At 42.1% G+C, this 14,589-nt stretch overlaps 2 protein-coding genes across 2 annotated transcripts in view; both read right to left on the bottom strand.

The window, feature by feature from the left end:
• Nucleotides 1-14,589, bottom strand: part of LLPH (LLP homolog, long-term synaptic facilitation factor) — a 648,032-nt gene that overhangs the window by 33,537 nt on the left and 599,906 nt on the right. The gene's annotated exons all lie outside the window — the stretch shown is intronic.
• Nucleotides 1-14,589, bottom strand: part of TMBIM4 (transmembrane BAX inhibitor motif containing 4) — a 529,849-nt gene that overhangs the window by 20,835 nt on the left and 494,425 nt on the right. The window contains exon 2 of the mRNA XM_050748323.1: nt 8,754-8,876. Coding sequence (XP_050604280.1) covers nt 8,754-8,850 — 97 coding nt within the window. The 5' untranslated portion in view covers nt 8,851-8,876. The remainder of the gene's footprint in view (nt 1-8,753; nt 8,877-14,589) is intronic.

The raw sequence follows: 14,589 nt of genomic DNA on the forward strand, positions 1-14,589 counted from the left end.
AAACAAAACAAAAACACCTTCAAACAATAGGACAATAGGGCTTTTGAGAAACTTAAGGAAGTTTTCACTGAGCAGTCTCAGCCAAAGTTCATGCTAAGACATTTTTGGGTGTGGCTTTTATTATTGAATGGAATGAAACCCAGTTAAGAATCACAAGACACCTACAAAGTTTTCTGAAGAATTACATTGGCAAAAATACCACCTCATATTATCCACCACTGGATGTTGAGTATGGCAGTACAGATCATTTGTCTTTTTAGTTTAAAAATATTTGAGGGGAGCTGTACTTAAGGAACTACACCTAGGGAGCTACACCTAGTGAGCTTCATCAACAACTGGGGTTAATTTAGATGATGAGATTCTGGACTTTGAGATGATGCTATACTGGGGTATTATGCAGGATCTTAATTTGCATATGGAAGACAGATAAGTAATTTGTGACCAGAGGGAAGACTGTGGTAGTTTAAAATATGGCTACAGATTATTTGGCACTAGCTTCAAAAGGTGGAACCTAAATCCCCTCCCCTTGAGAATGGACTGGACTTAGTGACTTGCTTCTGATTAATAGAATAAGGAAGATGTAATGATTTGTATGATTCCATGACTAGGTCATAAAAGTCACTGAGGCTTCCTCCTTGCTCTCCCCTGGATTGCTTGCTCCGGAGGAAGTCAGCTGCCATGTCATGAGAACACTCAAGCAGCCCTGTAGGAGAGGTTCATGTGGCAAGGAACTGACGCCTCCAGTCAATAGCTATGGGAATGAAATTTCCCAAAAGCAGATCCTCTAGCCCAGTCAAGCCTTCATGTGACTGCAGTCCTGGCCAATCATCTTGACTGGAGCCTCATGAGAGACCCTTAGTCAGAACTACCTGGGTAAGACCCTCCCAAATTCTTGACACTCAGAAATTGTGTAATAAATACTTGCTATGTTAAGCTACTAAATTTGGGGGCAATTTGTTACAAAGCAATAGATAGCTAATCTGCCTGGCTAGCTCCTTCTCATATAATCCACCTGCCATCTCCCTTAAGAGTTCTTCCTCTGGCCATTCCTTAACTAAAATAGCTGCCACCCTAAACGCTAGTTTCTACTCACACCTGTTTCTTTTCTTCAGCGCTAGGGGGTTATTTGCTTACCTCTTTAGGGTCTGTCTTTCCTACTGCCTCATCCAAATGACAACTCTGGAGGTCTGAGACACTGTCTGTCTGGTCACCACTAGATCCCTAACATCTAAGACAAAGCCTAGTCAAGTTTTGTAAATAAAGGAAAATGCTCACCTTCACTCACATAGCTAAAAGAAATGGAAATTAACACATGATTACATTTTTACCTACCAGAAGAGTCAGCAAAGTACGGCCCATGGGCCAAAGCCAGCCCATTACCTGGGTTTGTAACTGAAGTTTTACTGGGACACAATCGCACTCACTCACTTATGTATCCTCTACAACTGCTTTTGCACAATGGCAGAGTTGAGCTGGAACAGAGATCTTATGGCCCAGAAAGCTGAATATATTTCTTATTTGGCCCTTTGTAGACAATGTTCACCATCCTTGATCTACGAGATTGCCAGAGATGAAAAAGTCTGATGATATTCAGTGTGGGTGAGGGTGCAGAAGGTATCCCCATATATTGTTTGCTGAAGGTACAATCTCTCTAGAGAACTGATCAATCAAATTTAAAATGCACATACTCTTTTGCCTCATTTCACTTCCAAAAATTTATAGTAAAGTCATAATGGAGAAATTTACAAAGATATAGAAGGATGTTCCCTGAGGCACTATTTGAAGGAATAAAAAAAAGGGTAACAACCATCAAGTGGGGATGGTTACATAAATTATGGTATATACATACTATGAAACTATGAAAGACTACTGCAGAATAAACTAGCTTAACAGACTATATCATATATATATTACAATACACTATATATACTAGTTTAATCAGCACTGTAAAAGTGCTCGAGACTATACTCAGAAATTCATTCTCACATCATTTTTTTTTTAATTAAAAAGTAAACTTTAATGTCGAAAATGCAAACTTGGGGAGGCAGAAAGATCACACACAAGGCTGTCACCTCACACTTGGGTTGCACAGCAGCCGGGCAGAGGTGCTCATCACTTCCCAGACAGGGTGACAGCCGGGCAGAGGCCCACCTCACATCCCAGTCAATTGGGTGGCCAGGCAGAGGAACTCCTCACTTCCCAGACGGGCGGTGGCCGGGCAGAGGCGCTCATCACTTGCCAGACGGGGCGGCAGCCAAGCAGAGGCAGCACCTCACTTCCCAGACGGGCGGTGGCCCGGCAGAGGCGCTCATCACTTCCCAGACAAGGCGGTGGCCGGGCAGAGGCACTCATCACTTTCCAGACGGGGCGGTGGCTGGGGCAGAGGCGCTCATCACTTCCCAGACCGGTGGCAGCCGGGTAGAGGCGCTCATCACTTCCCAGACCGGTGGCAGCCGGGCAGAGGCGCTCATCACTTCCCAGACGGGGCAGTGGCTGGGGCAGAGGCGCTCCTCACTTCCCAGACAAGGCGGTGGCCGGGCAGAGGCACTCATCACTTTCCAGACGGGGCGGTGGCTGGGGCAGAGGCGCTCATCACTTCCCAGACCGGTGGCAGCCGGGTAGAGGCGCTCATCACTTCCCAGACCGGTGGCAGCCGGGCAGAGGCGCTCATCACTTCCCAGACGGGGCAGTGGCCGGGCAGAGGCGCTCATCACTTCCCATACCGGTGGCAGCCGGGTAGAGGCGCTCCTCGCTTCCCAGACAGGGCGGTGGCCGGGCAGAGGCGCTCATCACTTCCCAGATGATGCCGGGGCTGGGCAAAGGCGCTCACTTCCCAGACAGGCCGGCGACCGGGCAGAGGCGCTCCTCACATCCCAGTCAGCTGGGCGGCCAGGCAGAGGAACTCCTCACTTCCCAGACAGGGCCGCCGCCGGAGGGAGGGACTCCTCACTTCCCAGACAAGGCGGCGGCCGGGCAGAGGCGCTCATCACTTCCCAGATGATGCCGGGGCTGGGCAAAGGCGCTCACTTCCCAGACAGGCCGGCGACCGGGCAGAGGCGCTCCTCACATCCCAGTCAGTTGGGCGGCCAGGCAGAGGAACTCTTCACTTCCCAGACAGGGCAGCAGCCAGGCAGATGGGCGCCGCACTTCCCAGAGAGGTCGGCGGCCAGGCAGAGGCCTCCTCACTTCCCAGAGGGGTCTTCTCACAAAATTTTTTTGTAGCCTCATAATTTGTTGTTTTCCACCAGTGAACCTTGACATTTTAGATGTATATTATTCAAAAAGTATCTTTCAGAAAATATACACATTATTATGGGTGCAGCACAGCAACATGGCACAAGTATACATATGTAACAAACCTGCACGTTATGCACATGTACCCTACAACTTAAAGTATAATAATAATAAATAAATTAAAAAAAAAAAAAAAAGAAAATATACACATTACAAGCAGCTAGTTTTTGTTTGTTTCTTTTTTGTTTTTTTGAGTCAGGGACTCGCTCTGTCGCCCAGGGTGGAGTGCAGTGGTGTGATCTGGGCTCACTGCAACCTCCGCCTCCCAGGTTCAAGTGATTCTCCTGTCTCAGCCTTCTGAGTAGCTGGGATGACAGGCACACGCCACCACACTTGGCTAATTTTTTGTATTTTAGTAGAGACAGGGTTTCACTGTGTTGCGTAGGCTAGTCTCGAACTCCTGAGCTCAGGCAATCTGCTAGCCTTAGCCTCCCAAAGTGCTAGAATTATAGGCGTGAGCCACTGCACCGAGCCACTTTATTTATTTATTTATTTTGGCAGAGCATTTTTAACCTTTTAAGTAGTAACGCACCAAAGACAAATGAGAACCACTTATTTAGTACCGGTGTAGTCAGCTTAAGTTACCAACCTAGTGATAAGAACTCCTAAATAAAATGCTCCTGCATAATTTAAATATTTATGGTGAACAAATGCTGAGTATCTGGTATTGCAATCAGCTCTGTTATAGTGACGTGAGGGATGTAGAAGCAAATCAAGAATAAAATTAATTCTTTCCTTAAAACAGTCTATAGGCCAAGTGCATTAGCTCATGCCTGTAATCACAGCACTTTGGGAGGCCAACACTGGAGGAGTATTTAAAATGAAATAATTGCCTGACCCTTAAAACCACTTGGTATAGTTGGAAGAGCAGCAATTATGCCTCTTTTACAGATAAGGAATCTAAGAATCAGAAAGGCAAAGTAACCTGCCTCTCTACATTGCTGTCAACCAGGACTGTGTTTAATTTTCAGACCCTTAAATCCAGGGCTCTTTCTACCACACTGTACTATTCCCCAACATCACTAAAAAAAGGCCATTCTTCTCACTATACCGTATGGCATGTCATTCTCACCTTTCCATGCCTCATCACAAATTCTGTCTCCCCCATCTCCACCCCGTGAATTCCCTTCACAAACAGTAGATCTCTCTCATCTGCAGTTCTGCTTTTCAAGGTTTCAGTTACCCATGGTCAACTACAGTCTGGAAATATCACCTACAATAAGATATCTTGAGAGAGAGAGAGACACCACTTCATATAACTTTTATTATAGTATATTGTTATATTTGTTCTATCTTATTAATAGCTATTGTATTAACACAATATGGAATGTATCTGCCACACATAAAGAGGGACTACTGTATGCAAACTCAGTCCTCCACTGGGATTTCACTTCCTCTTATAGCTCTCCTAGATTATTCCAGTTCACACTGTAAAAGTGATTATATGTCATACCCAACTAAATCAGAGCTGAGGAGCTGAGGGAAAACTCATTCAGGGTGAATAGCACAGTTTTACCTAGCAGCTGCTGAAACAACCTGCTGTGACTATCAAAATAGTTGTTTGCCAGTTCCCAAATGCTTCTCTAGTGCCAATGAAGGTTCTTGCAAAGCAATACGTAATATTGTTCTTTCTAATAAAATCCCCAACCTTCTCTTTGTTCCTCAGACCACCCCGATCTGTATGTATACCCCAAGTGGCAATTTTGTTATTCCCAAACAAAGTGTTTAATTTATCTCTTTATTTTATTTTGTCTTCAACAACACACTCTTGATTCCTTCCCCAAACACCCTCCAAACTTGGTACTTTAGAATTTAATTAAGCTGCTAGCATAGATTAGTTTGGCTAGTGGCCAACCTAACTAATGCCTTAAGAACAGTAACTGTGACTTCCAAAACTTTTATTTACCTCACTGTCTTTACATACATTAGAAAGGAGTTGTCCAAAAAATATTTTTATGTATTAAATGTTATGTTAATGGTTCAAATGTTTCCTTAATGGCAGTCCCTTGAGTCACCAAGGCCTCTCTAATGAATGCCTTCTATTCACACACCTGATACCACCTCTAGTCATTTAATTTGCTGCAGTGGCTGCCATATTCTATCCCTGTCCTACCCTGAAGTAACCTACTTTGGGTAGATTTAATGCAATCCTTATCAAAATCCCAATGGCATCTTTCACAGAAATAGAAAGTCCATTCTAAAATTTATATGGAATGTCCCAAATTGCCAAAACAATATTTAAAAAGAACAACAAAGCTGGAGATCTCACATTCCTGATTTCAAAACTTATTATTACATAAGCCACAGTAATCAAAACAGTGTGGTAATAGCATAAAGACAGAGACATATAGACCAATGGAATACAACACAGCTCCAAGAATAAATCCTGGTATATATGATCCTTTTTTTTTTTTTTTTTTTTTTTGGAGACACGGTCTCACTCTGTTGCCTAGGCTGGAGTGCAGTGGCACAATCACAGCTTGCTGCAGCCTCAACCTCCCACGCTCAGGTGATTCTCCCATCTTGGCCTCCCAAGGTGTTAGGATTACAGGTGTGAGCCACTGCACCCAACCTTGTGAATCTTCTTTAGTAGGGTATGTGTTCAAGTCTTTTGCCTGTATTTTAATCAGGCTATTTGTCTTCTTATTGTTGAGTTTTAAGAGTTATTTTGTATATTTTGGGTAACAGTCCTTTATTAGATATTTCTTTTGCAAATATTTTCTCCCAGTATGTAGTCTATCTTATTCTCTTGACTTTCTTCACTTTAAAATCAGGTTGTTTTTTGTTATTGAATGGTAGGATTTCCTTATGTATTCTGGATATTGGCCCCTTATAGGATATATGATTTGCAAATATTTTCACCCATTTTATAGGCCTTTTCACTCTGTTGTGTTCTTTGATAAACAGAAGTCTTAAATTTCAAACGTACCACTCTGGTACAGAATGTTATTAGTGCAGGAGGCTTGGGGAAAAGCAGAAAGGGTACATAAGAACTCTGTTCCTTCTGCTAAATTTTGCTATGAACCTAAAATTGCTTTAAAAAAATTTATTGGGCAAAGGACTTGAATAACATTTCTCTAAGGAAAATGCATAAATGCCCCACAAGCATATTTTTAAAATGTGCAACATCATTAAATCATTAGAGAAATGCAAATCAAAACCAAAGGGACATATCACCTCACACTCATCTGATGGCTACTTTCATTTTAAAAAAGAAAGAAAAGAACAGAATGTGTTGGCAAAGATGTAGAAAAAGGTGAACCCTTGTGCACTGTTGCTGAGAATGTAAAATGATGTAGCCCCCATCAAAAACAGTATGGCAGTTCCTTAAATAATTAAAAATAGAACTACCACACAATCCAGCGATTCCACTTCTGGGTATATATTCCAAAGAATTAAAGCAGAGTCTTGAAGAGGTATGTGCACACCTATATTCACGACAACACTATTCAAAACAGTCAAGAGGTAGAAGCAACACAAATATCCATCAATGGATGAATAAACAAACTTTGGTATATACATACAAAGTAATATTATTGTCTTAAAAAGAAAATTGTGCAGCCAGGTGCAGTGGCTCATGCCTGTAATCCCAGCACTTTGTGAGGCTGAGGTGGGAGGATCGCTTGAGTCCAGGAATTCAAGATTGGCCTGGGCAACATGGAGAAACCCGCCTCTACCAAAAATACAAAACAATTAGCCAGGCATGGTGACCTGCGTTAGTAATGCCAACTACTTAAGAGACTGAAGTGGGAGGATCACCTGAGCCCAGAAGGTAGAGGCTGCAGTGAGCAGTGATCTCGCCACTGCACTCCAGCCTGGGTGGCAAAGTGAGACCCTGTCTCAAAAAAAAAAAAGGAAATTCTAACATATGCCACAACATGGATGTATTTGAAGACATTATGATAATTGAAATAAGCCAATCACAAAAAAACAAATACTGATCGTATCAGAGAAGCCAAATTTACAAAGGGAGAAAGTGAAATGGTGGTTCCAGGGACTAGGGGAAGGAAGCAATGGAGAGTTAATAGGTACAGAGTTTCAGTTTTGCAAGATTAAAAAGTTCTGGATATTCGATGGTGTATAAGTTTAGTCTAAAGTTATCCCTTTAAGTTCGGCCTAGGGGTTCTCGGTATATAGTGAACTATAACCTAACTGAATGTGTAAACAAGCTGTAACCTACGCTTGAACCAATCACTGAGTTTCAGCCAACCAAAGACGGCCAAGTGTTCAAACCATGTTCAAATAGGGCAAAAGCCAGGCTGTAACCAATCAACTGTTTCTGTACCTCACTTCCATTTTCTGTACATCACTTTACTTTCTCTCTCCATAAATTTTCTCCCACCAAGGGGCAGCACTGGTCACTCTGAACCTATTCTGGTTCCGGGACCTGCCCAATTCACAAATCATTCTGTGCTTAAACTCCGTTAGATTTAATGTGTCTAAAGCTTTTAACAGTGCACAACCATGTGAATAACTTAACACTACTGAACTGTACACTTAAAAATAGTTAAGATGGTAAATTTTATGTTACCTGTATTTTACCACAATTTTTTTTAAAAAAGCTGAATTCACTTGCAAAAATAATTTCAAAATTCAATTCCAAAAATATAAATGCTAGGCACCAAGATTCTTGGTGCATCAGAACTATCTTCATCCTTCCTTTTCCAGAACAAGTTCTAGGCACCAAGATTCTTAGCACATCAGAACTATCTTCATCTTTCCTTTTCCAGAACAAGTTCCAGCTGCCTAGACAGGCTGAAAGTCTGGGGCAGTTTCGGTGATCAAATGGCCAAACTAGAGCAGACAATGGCTTCCACGTAGATGAAGCTAAGGATTTTAAATTCAAAAATTTCTGCCCATTGGCTACTACGTAATAACTTAAAACATTGATACTGACTTAGGAAGCTTCTGTGTTCAGCAACTTCCTCAATAATACTCAGAAAGACCTGTTGCATTCTGGGCCCTGCGGACAGGAAATAGTGCCGTCAGGGAGCTTACAGCCTAGCATAGGACGGTAAATATAAACATGTAACGCGGCACCCCACAGAACAAAAGCATTAGGCCGCTGATTCCACTCGTGTGTACGTCACAGTGATCAACTGACTCATTTCCATCACGTTTCTTTTCACTTCAAGATGCCAAATTAAGGCTGCGGCGGTTTCCATCCGTCCCTTCCTACACCGCGGCGCCCGCTGGGGATCCGAGGCGCACAGAGGGGAGCTGCAAGTCTTCTGGGCCTGGGCCCTCCTACACCCGCTAGGAGGGGAGGGAGGGCCTCTCCCGACTCCCGGAGGAGGGCGCCAGTCCTCCGGTTCCCGGAGAAAGAGGGCAGGGAGCTCAGCCCTCTTTCTCCTGAGTCCCAGGAGACGGCCGCTGTCCCTCTGAAGCCGGAAGTCGGCTTCTAAAGACCGAGCATTGCGGACAAGCGGCTGGGAGGCACTGGAGAGGGGACAACGTACCCATTCGGATGTGCACGCTGGCGGAGGCCACGCTGCTGCCATAGTTGAAGTCGTCCTCGATCGAGGAGCAAGGGTACCGGGAGTCGGGGTCAGCCATGACGGCAACAGCACCCCTACCCGCCCTGGCCGAGCAACCGCAACCGCCTCCTATCCTCTTCCGCGAAGAAGAGCCCAGCCCCAACAAGTCGAGCGGCGTCGGCGGGCGAATCCCGAGCGAGTCGATTTTCTCGCCTCAAAAATTCCAGCTGGGCGGAGAAAGCGGGGATGGCTCCGAGTTAGGATGGAAGAGAAAATGGTTTACATTCCCGGCGTCATCTGAAGTGAAACTTTTCTCAGATTGTTCTCAACAAACTTTTTAAGTCCTCTCACCTGGAGAGTTGCTAGTGATAGAACCCATGTCCCAGTCACCCATCCACTCAACAAATACCCATCTCATTCATCCACTCTTTCAATAATCACACCGAGGATGCGTTTTTACCATTATTTTAAAATAATAATATATATTTATTGGGCACTTTCTATAAACTAGGCTTTCTGAATGAAGTAATATTTAATCCTGAAAGGCAAGTAGGGGCCAACCAGAGAAAGAGCAGTAATGTAGGCTGGTCCTCAAGCGACCAACCTCTGCAAAGAGGGAGATGGTGAAGCTCAGCTGGTGTAGGGGACAAGTGGCAAAGAATGAGGCTGGAGAGATAGAGATAAGCAAAGGCCAGATCATCCTATGCCAGAAGTAGAATACATTGAAGAGGGCCGTGACCAAAGGCAGAGAAAAGGGGATAAAGTTTTATTACTCTTAAGAGAGAGATGATGGTGGCAAATACAATGAATTAGAGTGAGTATTCATGATATTGTTGTCATTCCAATATAAATAGGTGTAGACATACCCAGAGTAGTGTCATCCTAGGGTCCCTTGGAATTGTTTTGGTGAGTTTACTTTGAGCTACCCAAATTGCCCAGTCCTCACCTTAACCACAACACCCGAACACTTAGCAAGTGGAATTCAGAACAGTTGTGGAACAGTGTATTCTGAAACTAAATCCTTAAACTTGAAGTCCTCAGAAGGCTTTGCCAAAATAACTAACCTCACTTCCATAATGACAAGAAAAACAAAACAAAAATAAAACTTTATCTTTTATGATTTTACATTTTACAAGCACATCATTTTAATTTGTTTTTGTTGGTTTGTTTTGAGATAGAGTCTCAGTCTGTCACCCAGGCTGGAGTGCAGTGGCGCTATCTAGGCTCACAGCAGCCTGGACCTCCTGAGGTCAGGTGACCACACCCGAGTAATTTTTTGTGTTTTTTGTAGTGACGGAATTTCGCCATGTTGCCCATACTGGTCTCGAACTTGGGCTCAGGTGATCCCCCCACCTCGGCCTCCCAAAGTGCTGAGATTATAGATATGAGCCACTGTGTCCAGCCCCTCATTTTAGTTTATTGAATGGATAGGTGAGTGGGATATGGCCTCTATCACTTTAGTCACTCTCCAGGTGAGAGGACTTAAAACGCTTGTTGAGAAAAATCTGAGATAAGTTTCACTTCAGATGACACTGGGAATGTAATCCGTTTTCTCTCCCATCCTAACCTGAAGCCATCCCCTCTTTCTCTGCCCTGCCATAATAATGGAATTTTTTTATAGAAGACAAACTGGAGCTACATTGGGAACTCACCTTTGTATTGACTAAAAACAGCATCAGCAAAGTTTGATCCTCTACCTCTTACCAATTACAAAAAAAATAAATTCCAGATAGATTGTGGATCTAAATGTGAAAGGCAAAACAATAAAACTTAAAGAAAATGATACAGGAGAATATGATTTGGAGGAAGGCAAAGGTTTCTGAAACCAGATACAAAATAGCACTTAACTTCAAAGGAAAAGATTGACAAATTAAATTATATTAAAATTAGGAATTTCTAGTAATCAAAATATACCATAAGAGAGTGAAAAGGAAGCCATAGAGTAGTAGAAGATATCTGCTATACATATAACCTACATAAGGCTTCTTTTCAGAATATGAAAACAATTGTTACAAATCCAGACCAAAAAAAGAGTCAATAGAAAAATAGACAAAAGATTGGAACAGGAACCTAACACACACACACACGCACACACACACATAGCCAAGTGGCTAATAAATATATGAAAGGTTGATCAGAGAAATGTAAATAAATGCCAAAATGAGATATCTCTAAGCACCCACCAAATGATTAAAATTAAGAGGTTGATAATATCAAGCGTTGGCAAGACTGGATTATCTAGAACTCAAATAAGAGCTGACTTAAAAGGTGTGCAACCTATGCTATTGCACAGAGCCCTGGACTCAGAAGGACCCTGCACTTGGTTTAATGCTCAGCTGTCACCATTTTGAAATACTTAATAATTTTGCCTTCGAACATGTGTTTTGTAAGTGAAGTCTGAAAGTACAATGGAATATGAACATGAATAGAAGAGGTATGCACAATGTGGATGTCCACTGTTTCCTGCCAATCATTTGCATTTAATCATTTATCATGCCCCATGAGCACAGAATTCTGTTAGACCTGCAATGCATGGGAGTTAAGCTAGACTCAAAGCTAGTAAAAGATAAGCATGTCACACCTGCAACTTAGTAAAGGGAAGAGAAGAGAAGGCACTGACAGCCCCAAGAGGCCTAGCTTTCCTTACTGACAAGAACTTACTTTGAATGCAGAAGGAAAGCAATGCCTTTTTTTTTTTTTTTTTTTTTTTTTTTTTTTTTTGAGACGGAGTCCTGCTCTGTCACCAAGGCCGGAGTGCAGTGGCCAGATCTCAGCTCACTGCAAGCTCCGCCTCCCGGGTTGCCATTCTCCTGCCTCAGCCTCCCCAGTAGCTGGGACTACAGGAGCCCACCACCTCCCCTGGCTAGTTTTTTGTATTTTGTTAGTAGAGATGGGGTTTCACCGCGTTAGCCAGGATGGTCTCGATCTCCTGGCCTCGTGATCCACCCATCTCGGCCTCCCAAAGTGCTGGGATTATAGGCTTGAGCCACCGCGCCCGGCCAGCAATGACGTTTTAAGAAACATGAATGACCAAGGAATCTTTGCACATCTTTTTTTTTCTTTTTCTTTTTTTTTCTGTAATACGGTCTTGTTCTGTCACCCAAGTTGGAGGGCAGTGGTGCAATCATAGCTCACTGCAGCCTCAAACTCCTGGGCTCAATGGCTCCCCCCATCTTAGCCTCCTACTACAGATGCATGCCACCATGCCCAACTCATTTTTTTTTTTTTTTTTTTTGAAACGGAGTTTCCCTCTTGTTGCCCAGACTGGAGTGGAATGGCGCAGGTCTCAGCTCACTGCGACCTCTGCCTCCTGGGTTCAAGTGATTCTACTGCCTCTGCCTCCCAAGTAGCTGGGATTACAGGCATCAACCACTACGCCCAGCTAACTTTTTTGTATTTTTTGTAGAGATGGGGTTTCACCATGTTGGCCAGGCGGTCTCAAGTTCCTGACCACAGGTGATCCGCCCACCTCGGCCTCCCAAATGCTGGGATTATAGACGTGAGCGACCGTGCCCTAATTTTTTAAATTTTTTGAGACAGTGTCTTTCTGTGTTTCCCAGGCTGGTCTTGAGCTCCTGGCCTCAAGCAATCCTCCAGCCTTGGCCTCCCAAAGCGCTGGGATTACAGGCTGTCACATTCTTTTTTTATCTTTTTTTTTTTTTTTTTGAGACAGAATCTTACTCTGTTGCCAGGCTGGAGTGCAGTGGCGCGATCTCAGCTCACTGCAACCTCCGCCTCCTGGGTTCAAGCGATTCCTCTGCCTCAGCCTCCCGAATAGCTGGGACTACAGGCACCCGCTACCATGCCCGGCTAATTTTTTTGTATTTTAGTAGAGACGGGGTTTCACCATATTGGCCAGGATGGTCTCGATCTCCTGACCTCGTTATCCACCCGCCTCGGCTCCCAAAGTGCTGGGATTACAGGCGTGAGCCACCGCACCCGGCCCACATCACTTTTTACTTGTGTGCTTTCCCTGTAAATGTCAACCGCTTACACTCAAAATGAAGACACAGAAGGAAAAGGAAAAATATGGCAATCATAGTTCCTTTTCTTTTCAGGCTATCCTTTGCAATAAGCTAAAGTTAGAGAGTGTTGCTATAGTTTGCATGTATCAGGAAGTGAAATAAAAATAATTGATTTAGTTTTGTGTGACTTTTCCACAGTTCTTATAAGAATGAAATAAATACGTACAAGCCATGAAACACAAATTGTGTCATTTTGGTGATTCCACATATGCATTAACCCCCCTTTTAAATTTGTATTTAAAACTAGCATTGCAAAATATAAAGATCAATGGCAAAATTTGTGCTAATAATTTTAAATGATTTTTTATTTACTACATTAAATAGAAAGTAAAAAGCATCATGGCAAGTCAAGAGATTGCAAAAGAAATGAAAAAGCTTTATATTTAAGTATCTTTAATAGGGCTTTTTCCTGCTTTTTAAACAAGAGGTCCAACATTTTTACTTCTTGCTGAGCCCGACAAATTATGCAGATGAAGCAATTCCTTTGGAAAATTGGCAGTATCTACCAAAGTTGAACATACACTGCAAGTTCTATGACTTGGCAGTTCTACTCCTAAATAAAGTATATGTTCAACAGAAATGCATGCACATGTTTACAAAAGACATAACCAAGAATATACATAGCCAAGTTATTCTTAATAGCCAAAAACTAGAAACAACTCAAATTGTCCACTATTGGAAAAAATGAATAAATTATAGTATATTCATATAATCACATACCCTATATAATTAAAATGAACAAATTGACATGTTCATGGGATGTAGCTTACAAACATAGTGCTAAGCAAAAGAAATCAAATGTAAAGAATATATAGAATAACATAAAGAATAATGTAAAGCTGAAAAGCAAACAAAAGTAATCTGTGGTCTTACACATCAGGAAATTGTTTATCTTTGGGGAGGAGGAAGGGATAATCATAGGGAGAAGGAACTTAGAAGGAATTCCAGGATTCCAGTAATGTTCTGTTTCCTGGCTGATTACATATGTTCACTTATTGATAATGAGGCAAGCTATTTATACTTAGGATTTGTGTGTATTTTATACTTAAATTTGTATATTATACTTAAATTTTAAAAATTGTCATAGAAAAGTGAAAAATTATTTGCTCCCTCTCAGTTTAGATAAGAAAGCTATCTTATGACAATAAAGCATTTACTTATAGACATGAAATCCAATAACTCAGTAATCTAATGCTTCTCTATTTATTTTAAAGCTACAATTTCAAGGAAAGTGCTTTGTAAATAAAATCACTAATCTAAAGGAAATTTTATTGATTTTTAAAGACCTATCTGCATGCTTCCTCTTCCCTCTAACCATCTCTTCATCATTCTCACCTCCTTTTCACCTGTGTTTGCTCTACAAACCCCAAGCTAAAACATCTTCTGGACTATTCTCAAACTACAATTCTGTCCTTATTTCTGGATTGCCTAGAAAACACAAAACATTTTTGTTTTTGGCTTTTGGATAATAACCTACATTCAACATTAAAGGTCGTGGAGATATAAGTTGCAATTATCTTTAAAATTGTTTTATCTTTAAAATTGTATTTACAGCTCAACTTTAGTGGCCAGAATAGTGGAGATTTATAAGGCTCATAGGTTACTTAAAAAGAGCAAGGGCTTTTACAGCCAAATAAACTAGAATCTGAATCTTAGCTCACTCACCCATTTTCGGGCATCTAAGTAATATCTCTAGGCCTAGGTTTTCTCTACTATAAACTTAAAATTGGAATACCTAAACTGCAGGGTTGTTGGAATATTAAATGAGTCAGTATGTAAAGCACATACTGATA

The sequence above is a fragment of the Macaca thibetana genome, chromosome 11 (genome assembly GCF_024542745.1).
Source record: "Macaca thibetana thibetana isolate TM-01 chromosome 11, ASM2454274v1, whole genome shotgun sequence".
Lineage (NCBI taxonomy): Eukaryota > Metazoa > Chordata > Mammalia > Primates > Cercopithecidae > Macaca > Macaca thibetana.